Below are 21,135 nucleotides of genomic sequence, written 5' to 3'. Positions count from 1 at the left end.
TTTAGGGAGTTATGCCTTACAGTGCAGTCATTGTCATATGCAGACAATTTCATGATGTAACAGGCTCCCAGAGTTTTTTTTTCCTGCCCTCCCCCTCCGTCCCCAGAATCTTTTGCTTTGCTGCAGTACACCATGTCCAGTCCCTGTCTCCCTCTGGGCTCTCCCTGCAGTATTAAGTCCTGCTGATAAGTGAGGGCATTTGGTATCTGTCCATCTCTTTTTGGCTTCTCTCACTCCACATGATGTCCTTGAGTTCCATCCAAGAGGATGCAGAGGAGACAACGTCATTTTAACATTTGAGTAGTATTCCATTGTATATATATGCCACATTTTTTTTTAAGCCACTCCTCCGATGTTGGACATCTGTATTGCGTCCAGCTTCTGGCGATTACAAACAGTGCTGCTACGAAAATAGGTGTACACAGATCTCTTCTGATAGTTTTTTTAAAATTAAAAAAAAATATTTATTCCCTTTAGTTGCCCTTATTGTTTATTGTTATAGCTATTATTGATGTCATCCTTGTTGGATAGGACATAGAAAAATGGAGAGAAGTAGGGAAGACAGAGAGGGGGAGAGAAAGACAGACACTTGCAGACCTGCTTCACCACCTATGAATTGCTTCTGTTCTGTAATTGCTTCTCCACTGGACAGGGACATTGGCAGGTGGGTCCATACTCACCAGGGATACTTTTTTTTTTGGCACAAGGCAGGGTGATGGAGTGGTTTCACTGAGGGGCTAGGCAGGGCAGACATTGGTGGCGTGATTTTCAGTACAGAGACAGGCCAGTGCAAAAGTCCTCCGGTTGTTTGCTGCTGGTGTGTGTGTGCGTGTGTGTGTGTGTGTGTGTGTGTGTGTGTGTGTGTGTGTGAAGGAAAGAACTGACAGGAGGCCAGAAGGGCTGGGGAAGTAAGCAAAAACAGGTAAACATAAAGACCAAAGGCAGAGTTAGGATTCGCTGGTAGATTTGAGTGTGAGTGAAAGTCAAAGATTGCTCCATTATTTCAGTGAGCACCTGTAGATTGGGGACTGCCATGGGGTGAGAGATAGGGAGGCTGTCTGTGGCAGTGAGGTTTTTGAGATATAGAATTGTTAAGCTGAAGAACTGAATGCTTCTCACCCCTCCCCAGAGCCCTGCCCCAGTAGGGAAAGACAGAAACAGGATGGGGGGATGGATTCACCTGCCAAAGCCCATGTCTAGTGGAGAAGCAATTACAGAAGCCAGAACTACCACCTTCTGCTCCCCATAATGACCCTGGGTCCATCCTGCCTCCCAGAGGCCAGAGAAGTGATGGGGGAAGATGACCAGAGGGCTCTGAACTCTTAACTCCCTTAGGACCTGGAGAGAGAAGAGGAAAAAAGGAAGGAGACTCTGAAGTAGTAATAGGTGTAGGTGTGACTTAGAAAGGAAGAGAAGGCAGAACCACAGGAAAGAAAGAGCAAATATGTGTGTGTATATATAGACAGATAATTAAAGAAATAAGTCGCCCACAGCTGTGACCTTGGCAGAAGCACAGATGTTTCCAGTGGTGGGAATGGTGTGGTACTCTGTCCCTGTCATCACGGAGTTTTGTAAATCAATATTAAGTCACAAATAGAGTAAACACAGTAAAAGAAGTAAAAGAAAGGTTGAGGGCTTCAAGGGGAAATCATTCTTGTAGGTCCCAACACTGGTGTGCTCCCTGCCGAAACCGGAGTGATCTGGCGCCCCCTGGTGGCCATGTGTATCATAAAGCTTTGGGGAGTTTTTTTAAAAACATGTATTTATAAAATAAAAAATAGAAAATATCGACAAAACCACAGGATAAGAGGGGTAAAATTCCACACAGTTCCCACCACCAGAACTCCGTATCCCATCCCCTCCCCTGGTAGCTTTCCTATTCTCTATCCCTCTGGGAGTATGGACCCAGGGTCACTGTGGGATGCAGAAGGTGGAAGGTCTGGCTTCTGTCATTGCTTCCCCACTGAACATGGGCGTTGGCAGGTGGATCCACACTCCCAGCCTGACTCTTATTTATCCAAAGTACATCCTTGGGGTAGCAGGAGGCAGCACCCAGTAGAGGAGGGTGGAGAGAAGTTGGAAAAGGTGTCTGTGTGAGAGTGGCCGTCACCAGTGACTGTGAAGCTGATTTTTCTCGTCCCAGAGCCAGAGTTGTGGAGTAGGTGAGGTCCTTCGTGAGGACCAGAAAGGCTATTACTTTCCTCAAATAGTTCTTACTCTGTCCTGCTCACTGCTCATTCAGGCCCCATGATCTCTCCTTAGGGTTATTTGAAGCCTCTTAACTGACCTCCCTGTCTTTCACCTCTGATTCTCTTCACTGAATCGTATGTCTTGATTTCTTTATTTTATTTTTATTACTTTTTAACTTTTTTCCCCCCTTTCATTGTCCTTGTTCTTTTATTATTGTTGTAGTTATTGCTGTCATTGTTGTTGGATAGGACAGAGAGAAATGGAGAGAGGAGGGGAAGACAGAGGGGGGGAGAGAAAGACAGACACCTGCAGACCTGCTTCACCACCTGTGAAGCGACTCCCCTGCAGGTGGGGAGCCGGGGGCTCGAACCGGGATCTTTACACCGGTCCTTGTGCTTGGTGCTACATGCGCTTAACCCGCTGCACTGCCCAACCCCCCTCTTTATTTTAAGTAAATATTTGCTTATTATTGAATAGAGATAGAGAGACATTGAGATATTGAGATATAGAGATATTGAGTGGGGAGGGCGAGTTAGGGAGAGAGACAGAGAGACACCTGCAGCCCTGCTTCACCACTCGTGACGCTTTCCCCCTGCAGGTGGGGACTGGGGGCTTGAACCCGGGCCTTTGCGCACTGTGACCTGTGCGCTCAACCAGGTGTGTCACCGCCTGGCCCTCATACCTGAGATTTCTACTGAATTTATTGTTGGTTTGGCTTACGGCAGATGGCAATCCAGCCTCCCTTCTGCCTTCGGATCAGGCTCCAGATGTGCTTAGCTGGGGACTCCCGATACCATCACAGTGTGTTAGACCTTTGAACACGACACTGTTCATCTGCTTCTCTCTTTTTTAAATTTTTTAAAAATTATATTTATTTATTTATTGTATAGAGACAGCCAGAAATTGAGAGGGAAGGGGATGATAGAGTGGGAGAGAGACAGATATTTGCGGCCCTGCTTTGTAAGGCTTTCCCCCTGCAGGTGGGGACCGGGGGCTTGAACCTGGGTCCTTGTGCACTGTAACATGTGCGCTCAACCAGGTGCGCCACCACCAGGCCCCCCTGTTTTGTTTTGTTTTTAATATTTTCTTTTTTTTTTTTTTTTTTTTGCCTTTTGTTGCCCTGCTTCACCCTGCAGGTGGGGACCAGGGGCTTGAACCCGAGTCCTTGAGCGCTGTAGTGTGTGCGCTTAACCAGGTGCACCACCGCCTGGCCCTAATATCTTTTTTCTTTGTAAGTGATGTTAATGTCTTTTAAAGATGTTCCTTTGGTTGTGAGCTGTGTCTTTCTTTCTTCTAGGGTGGATAACTTTGGATTAGGCCTTTTACTTCACAGTAGGCAGATAAAACGTATGATCTCTTCCTACGTGGGAGAGAATCCAGAATTTGAACGACAGTATTTAGCTGGTGAATTAGAAGTAGAGTTGACACCTCAGGTAAGAAAAATTTATTTTATTGTCATTATTTTCATTTATTGGATAGAGAAAGCCCACAGTCAAGAGGGTGGAGGGAGATATGGAGACAGAGAGACTCCTGCAGCCCTGCTTCACCGCTTGCAAAGCTTTCCCCCTGCAGGTGGGGACCAGGGGTTCGAACCCAGGTCCTTGTGCACTGTAACATGCACGCTCAACTTTGTTTTTATTTTACATTGTTAATTTCATAAAAATATATTCTTTTATTCTTTCTCTCTCTGTGTGTGTACACACAAGAGGGAGAGAGAGAGAGAGATCAGGTAGAGAGGATGCTGTTTTGCCAAACTGAGGCATTTTCTTTGCAGATCACACCTGTTCGTTGCTAGGGAATATTTTCTGTCACAGTGAGCTAGAATAGAAAACACACCCCTTATAAAAACATCTGGGCTGCTTGACAAACCTTCAAGTTTGGCACTATAATGTACATTGCACTGCGCATATGCGCATGACTTACTGACATGTTTGAGGAAGGTCCTAGAAAGAATCTCGTTGTGGCTGGGCAGAGGGGACAATGGTTATACAGAAAGACTTTCAGGCCTGAGGTACCAAAGGCCTCAGTTTCACACCCTAGCACAGCCATAAGCCAGAGATGAGCAGTGCTCTGGTTAATAATAATAATAATAGTTTCGATGAGTTTTAATAATCTGTACGGGGTGGGTAGGACACACCCATGCACATGGGCGCAGGCTAAGCCCCCTGGCCCCCACCTGGGGAGGGGTGGGGAGGAGCTAACAAGCAGTGAAGCTGTGGGGCAGGTGTTTCTCTTTCTCTCTTACTAAACCAGTTCTTACTGCTGACCAGCCAGTCAGTTACCTAGTTGGATCATGATGTAACTGGACCTTACCAGCCACATTCAGTGTTGAAAAAGGCGTTGAGGAGTTTTCAACGCCAGTTATTTCCCCAGGGAAAGACTGCACAGAAGTGTAACTTGGGGAAGAGTGTGTGGAAAAATTAGGTTTGAAATAAACTTAGTATTTGTATCACACCAGATTTTTTTTTTTTTTTTTGATTTGGCAAGACACAAGCTTTAATTATGTTCTGATCTTGTTTTTAAATCTGCGTAGTTAAGGCTGTCTGTGCAGTTTGAAAATTGATTCAAAAATACTTCAAGGGCAGTGAGGAGGCAAGGAGATAGCTCAGTTGTGAGAGTACTAAATTGCTCACTGAAGACCCCAGAGCCTTCAGATTCGAGTCCCAGCAACACCCCCTGGGAGAGGTGAGCAGTAAGTGCTCTGGTCATCTGCATTTTCTCTTTTCCTTTTTTTCTTTTTCTACCCCAACCCTCCTCCCCCATTCTGACTACCCCCCCCAAAAAAAAAACAAAAGCACTACTTAGCTCTGGTTTGTGGTGGGTGGCATGGAGGATTGAACCTGGAACTTTGGAGCCTCAGGCATGAAATATTCTTTGCATAACCATCCTGCATTCTATTTCCCATCTTTAATTCTCAACCCTCTCCCCCCCCCTTTTTTTTTTTTAAAATCTTTATTTACTGGATGGAGACAGCCAGAAATCGAGGGGGAAGAAGGAAATAGGGAAAGAGACAGAGAGACACCTGCAGCCCTGCTTTACCACTCGCAGACCTTATCCCCTGCAGGTGGGAAGCGGGTGCTCAAAGCAGGGTCCTTGTGCGTTTTAACACGTGCACTCAACCAGGTGCGCCACCACCCGGCCCCTCTCCCTCTCCTGTGGTAGATAAATCTTTAAAATTATAGAGTGATGTAGAACAGGGTGCCAAGAAACCAGTGGGACACAGAGAGACAAGACACACGAGAAAGCAAAGAAGCCATTATACTGTGAGTGTGACGTCAGCAGAGTTGTCCAGAGGGCTGACACCGTGGACAGCTGCCCTCGCAGCCTGTCTGGTGGCAGTGAAGGCCAGCGACACCCACCCAGCTCTCAACACCGCTTAGAGCGGCGGGTCCCTGGAGACATGGAGCCTTGTCTCTCCGCGGTTGTGTGTCCTTATTCAAAAGTCTGACCGACGACCTTTCTCTTGCTTGCTGCCCGCTCACTCGTAGGGAACGTTGGCAGAGAGGATCCGTGCAGGGGGAGCTGGAGTTCCTGCCTTTTACACCAGCACAGGGTACGGGACTTTGGTGCAAGAAGGAGGGTCACCGATCAAATATAACAAGGATGGCACCATTGACATTGCCAGCAAGCCCAGAGAGGTAAGACGCGCCCTCAGCAGGACACCCTGACACACCGCCTCTCTCGGCACGACATGGTGGGTGGACCTGATGGGCAGATCAGAGCGTTCCTTTGCCCTCTGTCTGAAAAACAAAACAACAAAACAAAGAATGAAAAACACGGACAGTTCTTTGTAGAAATGTGTTAGGTGACACTTCTGTTTGAAGCTAAGCATCTGCTTGTAACTGAAAATCATGCAGACTGGCCAGAATAAATGGAAGAGACTCTGGTTCCCAGGAAGTGTGTGGGTCAAGATTCCTTCTCCAGACGGAATCTGTGGCAGACGCGCCTGATGTTAGGGACCTTTGGAATGAATGATTCTACCCAGGTGAAAAAACGGAGCTGGTGTATGATCCGCACGGTGTTAGGTACTTTAGAGAAAGTGCTTTAGAGATTCACTTATTTATCTAGATAGGACAGAGGAATTGAGGGGAGGGAGGGAAGAGGTGAGACAGAAATGGAGACCTGCAGCACTGCTTCATGAGACCTGCCTGCAGTGGGTAGGGAGCAGGGCTTGAACCCAGTTCCTTGCAGCTGTTCCTGTGCACTCAACCAGGTGCTCCCCTGCCTGACTGACTCACAGTTTCTTGGTGTTTTTATTTATTTACTTTTTAGTAAGAGGAGAAGGGAGAGCAAGGGGGAGGGAGAGCCCAAGGCCAGAGCGCTTGTTCAGCTTTGGCTTATGGTGGATGCTGGAGCTGGGGGTTTAACTTTGGACCTCGAGCCTCAGGCATGCTAGACTATTATATGACCATTATGGACTCTCCCCAGTCCTTTAAAGTCTTTTTAGTTATGTATTTATTTTTTTAATTATTGATTTAATATTGATCAACAAAACCACCACAGGATAAGAGGGGTAAAATTCCATACAGTTCCCACCCCCAGAGCTCCGTATCCCATCCCCTCCACTGGAAGCTTCCCTGTTCTTTATCCCTCTGGGAGCATGGACCCAAATTCTCTATGGGGAGCAGAAGGTGGGAGTTCTGGCTTCTGTCATTGCTTCCCTGCTGGACATGGGTGTTGGCAGGTGGATCCACACCCCCAGCCTATTTCTATCTCTCCCTAATAGGACAGGGATCTGGGGAGGTGGGGCTCCAGGATATATTGGTGGGGTCATCTGCCCAGGGAAGTCAGGTTGGCATCATGGTAGCATCTGGAACTTGGTGGCTGAAAAGCCTTAAGATAAAAAGCAGAACAAATTGTTGACTAATCATGAACCTGAAGGCAAGAGTATTGCAGATGAAGATTTGAGGTCTCCGATTTGAAAAAAGCTCGTAGGTCTATTGTAGGTATACTCCAAGGGGCCCATGACTTTACTAATTTTTGCCTGAGCCCGACAGCTGACATACAGGTGGGTTAAAGGCATTGTCTGGGGAGATGGTGCTGGAGTTGGAAATAGGACCAGAAAGCTGGATCAGGGCCGAGACCTTAGATTGCAGGATTCAGCTTTGTTTAAATCTGGGTAAGGTGGGATGCCTTTCTATTCTAAGACTAAGTCACTCCTCTCACAAACTCACTGAGTTTTAGATCAAGGTATCTGGAATCAATTAGAGCTCATTTTTGCAAGAACTGAGATCAATGTTTGAAGAAGATGATTAGGTTTTTTAAAATCACCTTCACCTTCTTCCTGCCCAGATGGCTGCAGAAAGCTCACACAGCTCGCAGCTCCGCGAGCTTGTCTGTAGGGCGGGAGGGCCTGGCACATCAAGGGGTTTCTTGGCATCTTTCTGCCCACAGGGATGGTGGCTCTGCGCATCCTTGTTTCCAGGGGAGATTAAAAAGGTCACTGGACACGGCCCCGGCTGTTCAGTTTCACCTCCTGCAGTTTCCTCCATCTGGAACTTTGCCTGTCTGTGCAGAGAGCTCTACATTCGCTCAAAGCTTTCATTCTCCCTCATAGCCTATCTTGCTCCTTTCTTTATTGCCTAATCGGGTTTTAGAAGTTTTGGCATTTGGGGTCTTGCCCCAAAGTAAAGGAGTCTGGGGTGTCGGGGGGGGGGCGGTTCAGGTCCTGGAACATGATGGCAGAGGAGGACCTAGGTGGGGGGGGGGGGTTAGGTGTGTGATGTGGAAAACTGAGAAATGGTACACATGGACCAATTACTGTGTTTTACTGCTGACTATAAACCATGAATCCCCCCAATAGAGAAAAGTGGAAAAAAAAGTTTGACAAAGTGAAAAAGCAGGAACCTAATTATCTTAATTGATCCCTCCAACAATGATAACATCAATAACAACATCAACAACAACAATAACAACAAACAAAAACAAGGGCAACAGAAGGGAAAATAAATAAAATATTAAAAAATTATTTAAAAAAAGAAAAAAAAAGCTTCTGTTTTAAGTTGTCACTGAAAGTAAAAGTGAAATTGTCTGCTGAAGTTTTTGAGGAGGAAAAATTGGGGTGGGGGGCTAGGTGGTGGCACCCCCCAGATTTACTCCTTACCATGGACAACTCAGGCTCCAGACCCTGTCCCATCTGCAAGGGGAAACTTCCTCCCTTCTCTCTCTCTCTCTCTCTCTCTCCCTCCCTCCCTTCTCTCTCTTTCTCCTTATATTCCTCTTTCCTCTCCTTTTCTCTTTGTCTCTACCCAAAATAAGTAAGACTTAAAAACATTCTTGGAGTTTGTCCACTAGGGTGCGCAGTAGGACCATGGAGGGAGTCGTGCGCTCAGGCTCCTGTCCCTGTGCTGAGAGTCTGGATGCTGATGTTATTTTTCCGTCTGTTTCAACCCCCAGAGTTAAACCCCAAGGAAAACAACAACATGGCATAGTTTTGCTTTATGCTACCCCCTGCCCCAGTCATAGTAGAAAGATTCATGCTTGTCAGCATACAAGTAGCAAAGCCCCTCCCCTCCCCTCCCTCCCTCGCCCTCCCTTCCCTTCCCATCCTTTCCTCTCCCTTCTCTTCCCCTCCCCTCCCTTCTCCTTCCTTCCCCTCTCTTCCTTTCCCCTCCCTCCCCCTCCCCTCCTCTCCCCTCCCCTCCTCCTCTGTTCTTTCTTCTTTTCTTCTGCCTCCAGGGTTATAGGACAGACAAAAATTGAGAGGGGTGGGGGAGAGGGAAAGACAGACACCTGCAGACATACTCCCTGTAGATGGGGAAAGAGGGCTCGGCCTGGGTCCTTGTGCTCAGTACCATGTACACTCAGTACTTGTGCTTAGTACCATGTGCGCTTAGTCCTTGTGCACCACCACCTGGCCTCTGGTTAGCAGTTCTCATTCTTGAGACCAGAGGCGAGGTTTCTCTCCCTTGGAGAAGCCTTTCCTCTCCAGGGCTGTGCGGGCCCCTCGCCTGCCTCTGCCAGAGCATGCTCTGGAGCTCACATAGACCCATGCACGTCTCTTCTCTGACCACGTACTCTGGGTTCCCTGCAGGTGCGAGAGTTCAACGGGGAGAACTTCATTCTGGAGGAGGCGATTACAGCGGACTTCGCCTTGGTGAAAGCCTGGAAGGCAGACCGAGAAGGAAACGTGATATTCAGGTAGCCCGGTAGTCTGGACACTGACCACTGCTAGATGCTCCATATTAGGGCCACGGGGGATGTCCTGGCGCGTTTGCTGTTTCCAGACTCATTCAGGAAAGTCACCTGCACCCACACACGTTGCGTATGGGCCGTGTTTGCTCTGTGGCCCTGCGGCCTTTCTAGTGATGCAGTTGTGTGTTGAAGTTGGTCTTGATAATCTGACATCCACGTTGTGCAGCTTGTGACATATCTGAGGCTGTGCCCTGTGGTGTACACTGGTTATTCTTCTCACCTGAATAATTAAGTCCCCAGATTACTTACAGTTTTGAGGCATGCTAAGAAAACATGTCAAAAGCACACAAGATAGTTAAATTTGATACTATTTTCATATGTTATTTCAAAAATATCTTACTTCGGTGTTCTGGAAAAAAAAAAACACATTGATCATAGTCCTGTAAGTTTGTTTTTTCAATGCTACTAAGGCCCAAGGGGAATGAAATGCTTGTGAAGGTTCTAGCTGAAGGGTGATGCTGGACTTTCATATTCATTCTCCTTTTTTAAAAATTATCTTTATTTATTTATTGGGTAGAAGGAAGAGGTAGTAGGGCGGGACAGGGACAGAGAGACACCTGCAGCCCAGTTTCACCACTCGCGAAGCTTTCCCCCTGCAGGTGGGGACCCGAGGCCTTAGTAACCAGGTGCACCACCACCCGGCCCGTTTTCATTATCCTTAGTACTTATTTGAATTTAAACATACTTAACATTTAGCCCTTAGGAAATACAGGACACACAAACAGAGACACCGTCTCCATGAGGGAGGAAGGAAGGGGTTTTTGCCGACTCCACCACGATGTAGTGACGTGGGCAGCGTTGTGCCCAGCTGGCGGTGAACACTCGCAAGTTGACTCTGTTTTAATCATTTGTAGCGTTGAGGAAGCTGTGCTGGAACTCTAGCTTCTCCACTTGTTAGCTGAAATTGTTTGAGTGCCTATTACTCCATTTCAGGTTCCTGTCTGTGGGTGTACACATGGTCACAGTTTAACACTCTGAACCGATTTTTTTTTAAATTTTGTATTATCTTTATTTATTTGATAGAGACAGCCAGAAAGCTAGGGGAATGGGGAGATAGAGAGGGAGAGAGACAGAGAGACACCTGCAGCCCTGCTTCACTGCTCCTGAAGCTACTCGCCTGCAGGTGGGACTGGGGATTTGAACCCGGGTCCTCGCACATAAACACGTGTGCTCAACCAGGTGCACCACCACCTGGCCCCCCTGATTCTTTTTTTTTTTCCTTTGGGATACAGAGAGATGGGAACATGGGGGTGTGGGGGAGAAAGGAAAGCTACCGTAACACTGAGGCTCGCCCTACCACAGAGGGGACCCGGCCTCTAACCTGAGCTGTGGACTTGGCGAAGCCTGTGATCCTTTGTGCTCTCACCTCACCAGCTCAGATCCATTTTTTTCATTGCTAGCGTGCTAAAGATCAAACAATGCCAGTTTGACAGACTCTAGTCAATAGATCATTCAGATACATCTAATTCTCTGTAACCCACGACTCACAGATAAAACTGAACATTTATTTCTAAATTTCCTTCTAGACAGGGTTTCCAATAAAAACAAAAGGTTTTTGTCTGATGTTTGCTGTGCCTGTATGATTCATATGTTCAGGTTCATTATTGTGTTCCTATATACAGCATGTATGTTAACATGATACAGCATGTGTATTAACATGATACAGCATGCATATTAACGTGATACTGGGCTCTAGACAAAAACAACAACATCTGGCTTTGATGATTTCACCTGTTTGCTAGGTTACAAAGTGATCTTCTTCCTCAGTTTACTGTTTGCTGCTTTTAGTTAGCTTTTTTTAAATTCATTTATTGGGGAATTAATGTTTTACATTTGACAATAAATACAGTAGTCTGTACATGCATAACATTTCTCAGTTTTCCATATAACAATACAACCCCCACTAGGTCCTCTGTCATCCTTCTTGGACCTGTATTCTCCCCACCCACCCATCCCCGAGTCTTTTACTTTGGTGCAGTACACCAATTCCAGTTCAGGTTCTACTTGTGTTTTCTCTTATGATCTTGTTTTTCAACTTCTGCCTGAGAGTGAGATCATCCCATATTTATCCTTCTGTTTCTGACTTATTTCATTTAACATGAATTTTTCAAGGTCCATCCAAGATCGGCTGAAAACAGTGAAGTCACCATTTTTTATAGCTGAGTAGTATTCCACTGTGTATATAGACCATAACTTGCTCAGCCACTCATCTGTTGTTGGACACCTGGGTTGTCCTTTAAAACCTTTAAAAACAGAAATTTTCGGGAGTCGGGCGGTAGCGCAGCTGGTTAAACGCAGGTGGCGCAAAGCGCAAGGACCTGCCTAAGGATCCCGGTTCGAGCCCCCGGCTCCCCACCTGCAGGGAAGTCCCTTCACAGGCGGTGAAGCAGGTCTGCAGGTGTCTGTCTTTCTCTTCCCCTCTCTGTCTTCCCCTCCTCTCTTCATTTCTCTCTGTTCTGTCCAACAATGACGACATCAATCACAACTACAACAACAATAAAACAACAAGGTCAACAAAAGTAAATTAATATTTTAAAAATTATTATTAGTGATTTAATAATGATCAACAAGATTGTGGGACAAGAGGGGCACAGGTCATACAGTTCCCACCACCCGAGTTCCGTGTCCCAGTTCCTCTATTGGAAGCTTCTCTATTCTTTATCCCTCTGGGAGTGTGGACCAAAGTTCTCTAAGGGTGCAGATTATTCTGAGCATAGAATTTATCCCTCTTGTTATTGAACACTGATGTGGAATGTGATCATCCATTGCCTATGCTCAAGTGACCTAATTCCGAAAATACTGACTTAGAATTTCCTTCATGTCTAGTGGGAGAATGGTTCCTTGTCAGAGTGTGAGATCCGGTAAACCTTTGCATCTGACCGCTCTTCCCATTAGGTTTTGATACTGGATGCTGGGTGGAATCCAGCACAAGTTGTGAAAGTCCAGTGCTATTCTTATGCTTGTTCTAGAATCCAAGTGAGCTAAACACTAGTTCTTAAGAAAGAGCTTGTAAAAATAGCTGACTTACTTCCTTTTACCAAAGGGTATTTTCCCCCCTATCAACTTAGGAACCTCTTACGTCTCTTCAAATGTATTTAAATTTTCATGGTTAGATGAAACTCAATAACTCAGAAACTTGAGAATACAAAACCATCAGTGAAATTGGCACTTTCTTGAAATTTCTACACCTCAAGGTCTGATGTATTGTGTTTTAAAAGACTTTGTTAGAAATTGGTGCTTCAGAAAGCTCTTTCTGGGTGACTCAGAAATTACAAAGGAATATTTTATATGATTTCAGCAGTAGGCTTCTCTCTTAATAGAGAATATAGTCACTATATTTCTCATGTAAATCACTTCCTTTTCTACCTTAATATTTTAAGTCGATTTCTCGTGAGATACATAATTATGGGAGAAAAAATGGCATCAGAGATAAAAGACGTAGGGGAAATAGTTTTTAAGAACAGAAGATTAAGGGACCAGGTGGCCGTACATCTGGTTGAGCGCACACAGTATAGTGCACAAGGGCCCAGGTTCAAGCCCCTGGCCCCCACCTGCAGGGGGGAAGCTTTGCGAGTGGTGAAGCAGGGCTGCAGGTGTCTCTCTGTCTCTTTCCCTCTCTGTTTCCCACCCCCTCTCAATTCCTCTCATCTCTATCCAATAATAAATAATACAAAAGAACAGTAGATTAATACCCATCTTATTTCCTGTGTATAACTTAACTGTTAAATGTAAAAATGGCCTGTTTTCCTTCAGCACCATAAAAACCTACATAGTTGAATGAAGTGACTATCTTATAATTTTCATCTATAAAATATTTGCGGGGCCAGGCGGCAGCGCAGCGACCAGTGCACATGGCGCAAAGTGCAAGGACAGGCACAAGGATCCTGGTTCCAGGCCCCAGCTCCCCACCTGTGGCGGTGGGGGGGCGGGGAAGTCACTTCACAAGTGGGAAGCAGGTCTGCAAGTGTCTGTCTTTCTCTCCCCCTCTCTGTCTTCCCCTCCTCTCTCCATTTCTCTCTGTCCTATCTAACAACAACGACAGAAGTAGCAATAACAGCAATAACAATAACGACAACCAGAGCAACAAAAGCAGCAAAAAATGGGAAAAATGGCCTCCAGGAGCAGTGGATTCGTAGTGCAGGCCCGAGCCCCAGCGATAACCCTGGAGGGAAAAACTTTTTTTTTTTTTTTTTTTTTTTATGAAACAGTAGCGACTATGTTATGTTCATATACAAAGATTCATAGATACACTTGCTTCTGCTCTTGATTACAGCTGATGGACACACTTCTTTTCTTTTCCCCTTTTCCTGCTCCCCTGTCCCTTCTGTAGGAAAAGTGCAAGGAACTTCAACTCTCCCATGTGCAAGGCTGCAGATGTCACAGTGGTGGAGGTAAGACAAAAGTTTCTCCCCACACCCCCTTTTTTTTTTTCCGGGTGTTAATTTTATTCATTTTAAAAGATTTGTTTATCTTACAAAAGAGAGACTAAGAAAGGCCTTGGCACTGCTTTGGTCCTTTGTGACCTTGGGGCTCAAATTCACGTAGCAGCTCAGTTGAGGAATGCTATCTACTCTTCTGCCTGGCCTGATGTTCACTTTTAAACTTGACTTGTTAATTCAAGAAAAAGGAACAATCGTCCATTTGTTTACCGGTGGGCAGACACTGACAGCTTGTTCGTTCTGACTGTAGAATTCTATTTCTATAGCAGTTGAAGTTTTGCTGTAACACTCAGCAAAGCTAGTTAGCCCAGCCCTCATTAGAATGCTCTTTTTTGGGGGTGTGGGGGAATGGGGTGGGAATCGAACCACAAGATTGACCAATTTATAGAAAAAGTCTCTGGTCCTTGAGTAAGATAAGGCTTCCTGGGGAAAGTTCCAAGGTGAATTTTGTATGCTGGATCCTAGGGAAATTAACATCCACGTTGTAGCAGATACTGTGTTGGAATTGGAATTCCTTAAGGAAGAGCCAGACAAAGGACGACTTTGCTGTGGTTTTATTTGGAGTAGTCAAAGTAAAGCTTGGATGCCGCAGGGCTTGGGGAGGAATCCAGCAGCTCTAGGACCCCCACAGCACGAAGGTCCTGGGTCGGCGGCTGTGTGTGTGTATGTGTGTGTGTGTGTCTTTTTCACCATATCCTCTCCAAGATTTGCTGCTACTATTTTTTCTAATATTTGGCATTCTTTCAGGTGTAAAGTGGCATCTCATCGTTGTTTCTGTTTGCATGTCTCTGATAATGACTTTGAGCAGTTTCTCAGGTGTCTGTTGACTCTCTGGTCCTCTTCTATAAGGTTCCTGTTCAGGTCCTCAGCCCATTTTCTTATGGGATTGTGTTTTTTCTTGGTGTTAAGTTTACTGAGCTCTTCGTGAATTTTGGTTATCAGTACCCTACCTGAAGTAAGCTGTGTAAAGATCTTCTCCCATGCGGTAGGATGTCTTTCTGTTAGTTTGGGGATACCCTTCGCTGTGCAGATTGCAGATGGAACCCTTTTAATACAGTGCTACAGACAGACCTACACTGCCCACATGGAATGGTGAAATCTTATTTTAGGATCCTATACTATTTTAGTGTGTATTTACGAGAGAGAGAGAGAGAGAGAGAGGAAAGAGGAGAGGAGAGGAAAGAGGAGAGGAGAAGAGAGGAGAGGAGAGGAGAGGAGAGGAGAGGAGAGGAGAGGAGAGGAGAGAGGAGGGGTGGAGGGAGAGGAGACGCCAAGGCATCATTCAGTTCTGGCATATGTGGTGTCAGGTATTGAACCCATGACCTCATACCCTCTAAGCTACCTCCCTGGTCTTTAAAACTGAAATGAGTTAAAACCAATTAAAGCAACACTTCAGCTTCTCTTCAAAGACATTTGTGACAAGCAATTGCTGTGTTTATTAAAGATACAGAACATTGCCATCGACGTGGAAAGCTCTGTTGGGCAGAGCTTAACCAGAAGGATCAAAGGAAAGCTACCTTGCCTTTCCCGTACAGTTGTGTAGATGACCTCGACGACCGTCCCGTCCACCCTCCGTGTGCTCGTAGCTGCCGCGTTTAACACGTTCACAGGCTGAGTTGTAGGCGTCTGCTTTGCAAGTGGAAAGTGATTTGGAATTGGGGACGGTGTGTTGATTGGGTCTTTTCTGATATGCAGAGTCTGCTTCGGTGCTCGGATTTCTGTGTCACTGAGTCCATTGCCTTGTATTCTATTCTGAATCGTGGCCCTTTCGCTCACCTTTTAGACTATGTCCTGCGGATACCATCACTTCCCCTGTGTCTGTGCTCTTCCTCCAGACTGGCCCTGCTTTATTTTATGGGCTAAAACACTAGCTATTTTATGATGGTCCTCTTGGAATAGGTAGTTCCAGGTTGACCCCAGAAGCACAGGTACTCAGCAGACAACTACAGGGATCAGAAACCACCTGTGTGTTCTCTTGCCTGGTGTGTATTAATGACAACTCGCTTGTAACCATATTTCTCTTGTCACTGAGGCTTTACTCCTCCAGGGGGACTTTTTTTTTCCAGTTAGAAAGAGAGAGAGAGAGAGACAGGAGTGAAGGAAAGCTACCATGGGGCCAAAGCCTCCCCAGGGCTGCGATTTCTTAAGCAGTGTTATTGCGAACAGTCACTGAATCCTACAATTCAGCATTTCAGAAAAAGAGCTTGTTTTTTTGTTTTTGTTTGTTTGTTTTTTTTTTTTACAACACTTAGCTCATGTCCTTTGTCTTAGCGATGAGGAAATGGAGGTCTTTTCAGCAGCCAGATCTGAGTCAGAGCTTTTAGCTTGAAACTCCAAAACCACTCCACACATCTGCTGTGCCACATCTTTTCAGCCTTTCTCTCTGTTCTGTATTCTCAACTTGAATTTTTAGACGTGGTAAAACTGTAGACACCTGATATATCCATGAGATATATCCCTTAATATGAAAAAGAAAAGAAAAGAAAGGACAAAATAAAAAGAAACCCACAAAACCTTAGGAGTTGAAACGAAGAAGGAGGAGGAGGATGGTAAAGGAACACGCAAGTGGTTTCTTCTCTGGTTCATGGTTTCTTCCCTGATTAAGCTACAGTAAATGTTATATTCCAAGAACTAAACAGTGTGTTTATCTCGACTTCAAGCAAATATCACTTGTGTCCTTCATATGAATTTATTTCTGGCTTCTGTGAACTGGGGGCACTTTCTTTTTGGAAAAAAAAATTCCATTACAGAGATGGTCTAAACAAACTTACCGGTTCCGTTCCCCCATCGATGCTCATTCATGTTGGGCCCGGCCACACCCCCGTGCCCCAAAGGAAGCCAGTGTGAATGCTGCGTTTGTGCTGCCTACAACCTCAAGGCGTTTGCGTGTTCGGCCACAAATCTGTGACACAGCGAATGCAGGCGACCTGGCCTCCTCGTGAAGAACTGGGTGGTTACTCGAGAAATACACTGTACAGGTGGGTGCCCGTGGTGGCACACATGCCAGGGAGATGTTTCTCTTTCTAGCCCAGGCAGAGCTAATTCTGCACTCCTTTCGCTCTCCGAGTGGAAGAAGTCTTCCCTGATCAACTTCACACGTTGAAGTGTGAAGACAGCCGGGGAAGGCTTGGCGTTGCGTTCTGTGCACATCCCTAGGAGCAGGGCTGCCGGAGGCTCCTGTGAACCCCTCACGTTCCATCTGCTGGTCTCATGGGCACATGTCCTACTGTCCTGAGCTCCCACGTTTTTTTTCCTTGAGCATCTTCTAGTCGGAAGCCCAGGGGAGGAGCCAGCATGGTACTCAAGAGACTGTTGATGCTTTGTCTCCAGCCAGCAGCCTAGCATCCCTCAACGGTCAGTCGTCTGACTTAGCTGCCCAAGGCAGGTGAAGCCGCTGCCTAGGACTGAAATGTGCCAGATATGTGCCTCGGCGGTGTCAGGAGACAGGGCAGCTTCTTCAGCTAGTTGCAGCTTTCAGTCAGAACAAGTAGGTTCGTTAAAAGTGACTGTGACTGTTGTTGCTTGCTGTGTGTAAGTATAGTAGAATTATCTTCGCTTGAGGAAGAATTGTTCCCTTGATAGCCGATGCCCACAAATACTCTGCTATAGCCTGTGTAGAGTCTGAAGCCTGACGCCAGATGAAATCCCAGTGAGCCCGACGAGCTAAGCCCTGGGGAGCTCACACTTACCTTCAGCTTCCCCTGCAGAGATGGCCACTATCAGAATTTTGTGTTTGCGAGCCCCTCATTTTGTTTACTTACTCTGATTTTGTCAGTCATTTAATATCGATTTCCAAAATTATAAGGTAACAAGGGTATAATTGCACACCGCTCCCCCAGCAGAGTTCTGTACCTCCACTCCCTCTGTTGGAAGCTACACAGTTCTCCCAAGGTTGCAGATATGGGTTGACTATTCTTTCTACAACTGTCTCTCTAGATTTGTATAGACTTGCCTTCTCCCCTCCCCCCCCCCCATGCTCCCATCTTCTCTTCCTTTCCAAGTCGCACCTACACTTCTTACTATTTCTGGATGTCCCTCTTTTTTCCCTCTTCTCTCTCCTGGTTCTGATGGAGTTGGAGTTCTGAGCTGTCTGGTCATTTTCCTTCTAACATTTCTTCCCCTCTGGGAGTATGGACTTCTTTATGGGGAGCAGAAGGTGGGAGTTCTGGCTTCTTTAATTGCTTTTCCACTGGACATGGGCATTGGTGGGTGAATCCATACCCCCCGCCTGTTTCTGTCTTGTCTTAGTGGGGCAGGGCTCTGGAGAGGGGAGGTTCTGGGATATATTGGTGAGGTCAGGATGGAACCATAGTAGCATGTGCAACTTGGTACTGGCACCTTACTTAAAAAAATAAAAAAGCCATGCAAGGTGGGCATTAGGAAAAAGTAACAGTCTGAGACTTTTTTGTTTTAAGAGCCAGACTATGGGAACTTTGACTTCTGTGTTCTTGCCACCTCTCTCCGGAGATTTAACTAGTGGGCAAGATTCAGGGCGCCTCTGCCATTGCGACAAGCAGTCACTTCCCATTCCTGACTGGATGTGAGGAGCAGGGAAGCCTGCAGTGTCGTCTTCCTTATTCTGTTCCAGTGGCATTTTAAGGAAAGTCCAACGAGGTGCAGAAGGTCTAATGTTCTGGGTGTTATTACTGGTTCTAGAGACACCACAGGAAGAGAGCAAAACCGAGATAAAACCCTAACCTCAGGGCTAACCTCAGGGAGTCTGCAGTAGTGCAGCGGGTTGAGCACATGTGGTGCAAAGCCCAAGGACTGTCGGAAAGATCCCAGTTCAGGCCCCCGGCTCCCCACCTGCAGGGGAGTCACTTCACAAGCAGTGAAGCAGGTCTGTAGGTGTCTTGTCTTTCTCTCCCCCCTCTGTCTTCCCCTCCTCTCTCCATTTCTCTCTGTCCTATCCAACAACGATGGCATTAATAACTACAACAATAAAACAACAAGGGCAACAAAAGGGAAAATAAATATTAAAAAAAAAGGTTTTTTAAAAAACAACCCTGACCTCACAGAATTTGCAACTAGATGCTCAAAATAAACAATAGTTAGTCTATATATATATGATTTCATATATATATAAATGATAGTCATATATATATGATCTCATATATATACATATATATATATATATATATGAAACATTGACAAAAAACAAAGGATAAGAGGGCTACAGCTCCACGCAGTTCCCACCACCAGAACTCCGTATCCCATCCCCTCCCCTGACAGCTTTCCTATTCTTTATCCCTCTGGGAGTATGGACCCAGGGTCATTGTGGGAAGCAGAAGGTGGGAGGTCTGGCTTCTGTAATTGCTTCCCCACTGAACATGGGCGTTGACAGGTCGATCCATACTCCCAGCCTGTCTCCGTCTTTCCCTAATGGGGCAGGGCTCTGGAGAAACACGCTGTCTTTATCAGCGAAGCAGTCCATACCGGTGCATGCATTTTAAGGAGGTGTAACATAAAATGAGGCATGAGATGTTGAGAGAAGAAATTGAAAGTTTTCCCTCAAGAACTGTAGGGTGATGGTTTTTGGGTAAAGACCCCAGGGAAGTGAGGAAATTCCTTCTGTGTCCATCTGAGGGGGGCATTCTGGATCCACAGAGGCCTGTGGAGGGCATTCTGTGTGGCCCGAAGAGCAGAGACAATGCCCTTTCTCTGTGCAGTCTGGGAGTCTGAGGACCTCTGCGTGGTGCTGAGTTTCCTGACAGTAATGCCAATGACCTTATTCTGAGGCTAAGTGAGATTTAATTTCTCTCTATAGTACATCTGCTAATAGTTCACAGGCCTAAATCCAGCTTCACAGTTGTGAGGTGAATGCAGAATGTGATTTTAAAATTGGAGCCTCCTGGCTTCTGTGACTCTGGCCCTGCTCGGAAAACTTTGCTAGGATAATTCCTGGTGGGTTGTTTTAGCAGAAGTGATCACACTGATTGCTTCATTCTGCAGTAAAAGGTAGGAGCTGAGTAGTCTCCTAATAACATGGTCTCATCACTCCTGGGGGGTGCCGTGAGCATTTATTCTTTCCCAAGCAGGCCAGTTGATGTATCAATGTTTTAGAAACTGGTTATCTTCCTCCCTCTTTGGAAAAAAATGTAAATGCCCAAGAGATAAACATGATTTCTCTCCTTTTGAGTTTCTTTTATGCTTAAGCCTGATATTACTAACACCTTGTGAGGTACTGTCTCAAAGAGCAGTGAAACCTGTGAATTTTCCAAGACCTGGTAAAAACAAACAAACAAACAAACAAACAAACAGGTTTAAGGTGTTCAGGCGGTAGTGCAGCGGGTTAAGTGCACATGGTGCAAAGCGCAGGGACTGGAGTAAGGATCCCGGTTCGAGCCCCCGGCTCCCTACCTGCAGGGGAGTCGCTTCACAGGCGGTGAAGCAGGTCTGCAGGTGTCTGTCTTTCTCTCCCCCTCTCTGTCTCTCCATCTCTCTCGATTTCTCTCTGTCACAACAATGACATCAGTGGCAACAATAACAACAACAAGGGCAACAAAATGGAAAAATAAAAAGGCCTCCAGGAGCAGTGGATTCATAGTGCGGGCACTGAGCCCCAGCAATAACCGTGGAGGCAAAAAACAAACAAACAAACAAACAAACAAACAAAAACAGGCTTAAGTAGGGAAACATAAAGCCGCTGCCTTTGTCTTCTGTGCATGTACCTCTGTGATAAGAAACTTCTGTAGACAGGTTTGATTTCAGGCGCACACATCCCCACACAGGCAAGTGCTGCTCACACCTGCTCACACCTGCTCACACCTGCTGGAGCTCATGCACGTGCAGGAGTCTGACTGACATGTGGGGATGTGGTATTTATGGGAACTTGGCCGAAGTGCCAAAGGTGACATTGTCTGTGTGGAGCATAACAGAATGTTAAGGCTCTTCTCTGCACTTGAGAGTTTACCTGGTAAAGTTCTCTATTTCAGGTAGTTAGAAAAGCAACACAGCGAGAGCTGAGAGCTGGTGGTGCGTGTTCTCTCATCACCTACATGAAGCGGTTTTCTTGCGTGCTGGACACAACCTTTAGATAAGGGAAGGGAGAGGTGCAGGCTGTTTGATGCAGTGCAGAGAGAGGAGACACCCTGTTTAAGAGCCTGTTACCGGGGCTTTAGTATGACTCCACCCCCCCCCCCCCAATAGAGGGGTCCTGCCTTTTCTGTGTGGCCTCAAGTGAACCTTGAGAAGCTTTGATCTTAAGGTAGATTGTAGGTTACCGATAGGCATCTTCCTAAGTGATAACTTTCAGAATGGCTGAGAACGGTGGATAGAATTTACAGTGATTGACCTTTAGACCTACTAAATT

The 21,135-nt window shown here is 46.1% G+C and overlaps 1 protein-coding gene across 2 annotated transcripts in view; it reads left to right on the top strand.

Moving 5' to 3' along the window:
- The window catches only part of OXCT1 (3-oxoacid CoA-transferase 1), a 121,278-nt gene that overhangs the window by 20,030 nt on the left and 80,113 nt on the right, over positions 1-21,135 (top strand). For both annotated transcript variants that reach the window (XM_060190991.1, XM_060190990.1), the window contains exons 4-7: positions 3,488-3,623; positions 5,679-5,828; positions 9,224-9,330; positions 13,715-13,775. In XM_060190991.1, coding sequence (XP_060046974.1) covers positions 3,488-3,623; positions 5,679-5,828; positions 9,224-9,330; positions 13,715-13,775 — 454 coding nt within the window. The remainder of the gene's footprint in view (positions 1-3,487; positions 3,624-5,678; positions 5,829-9,223; positions 9,331-13,714; positions 13,776-21,135) is intronic.

This window comes from Erinaceus europaeus, chromosome 5 (assembly GCF_950295315.1).
Source record: "Erinaceus europaeus chromosome 5, mEriEur2.1, whole genome shotgun sequence".
NCBI lineage: Eukaryota > Metazoa > Chordata > Mammalia > Eulipotyphla > Erinaceidae > Erinaceus > Erinaceus europaeus.
Note: the sequence above shows the minus strand (reverse complement) of the source record. Positions and strands in the feature narration are given on the sequence as shown.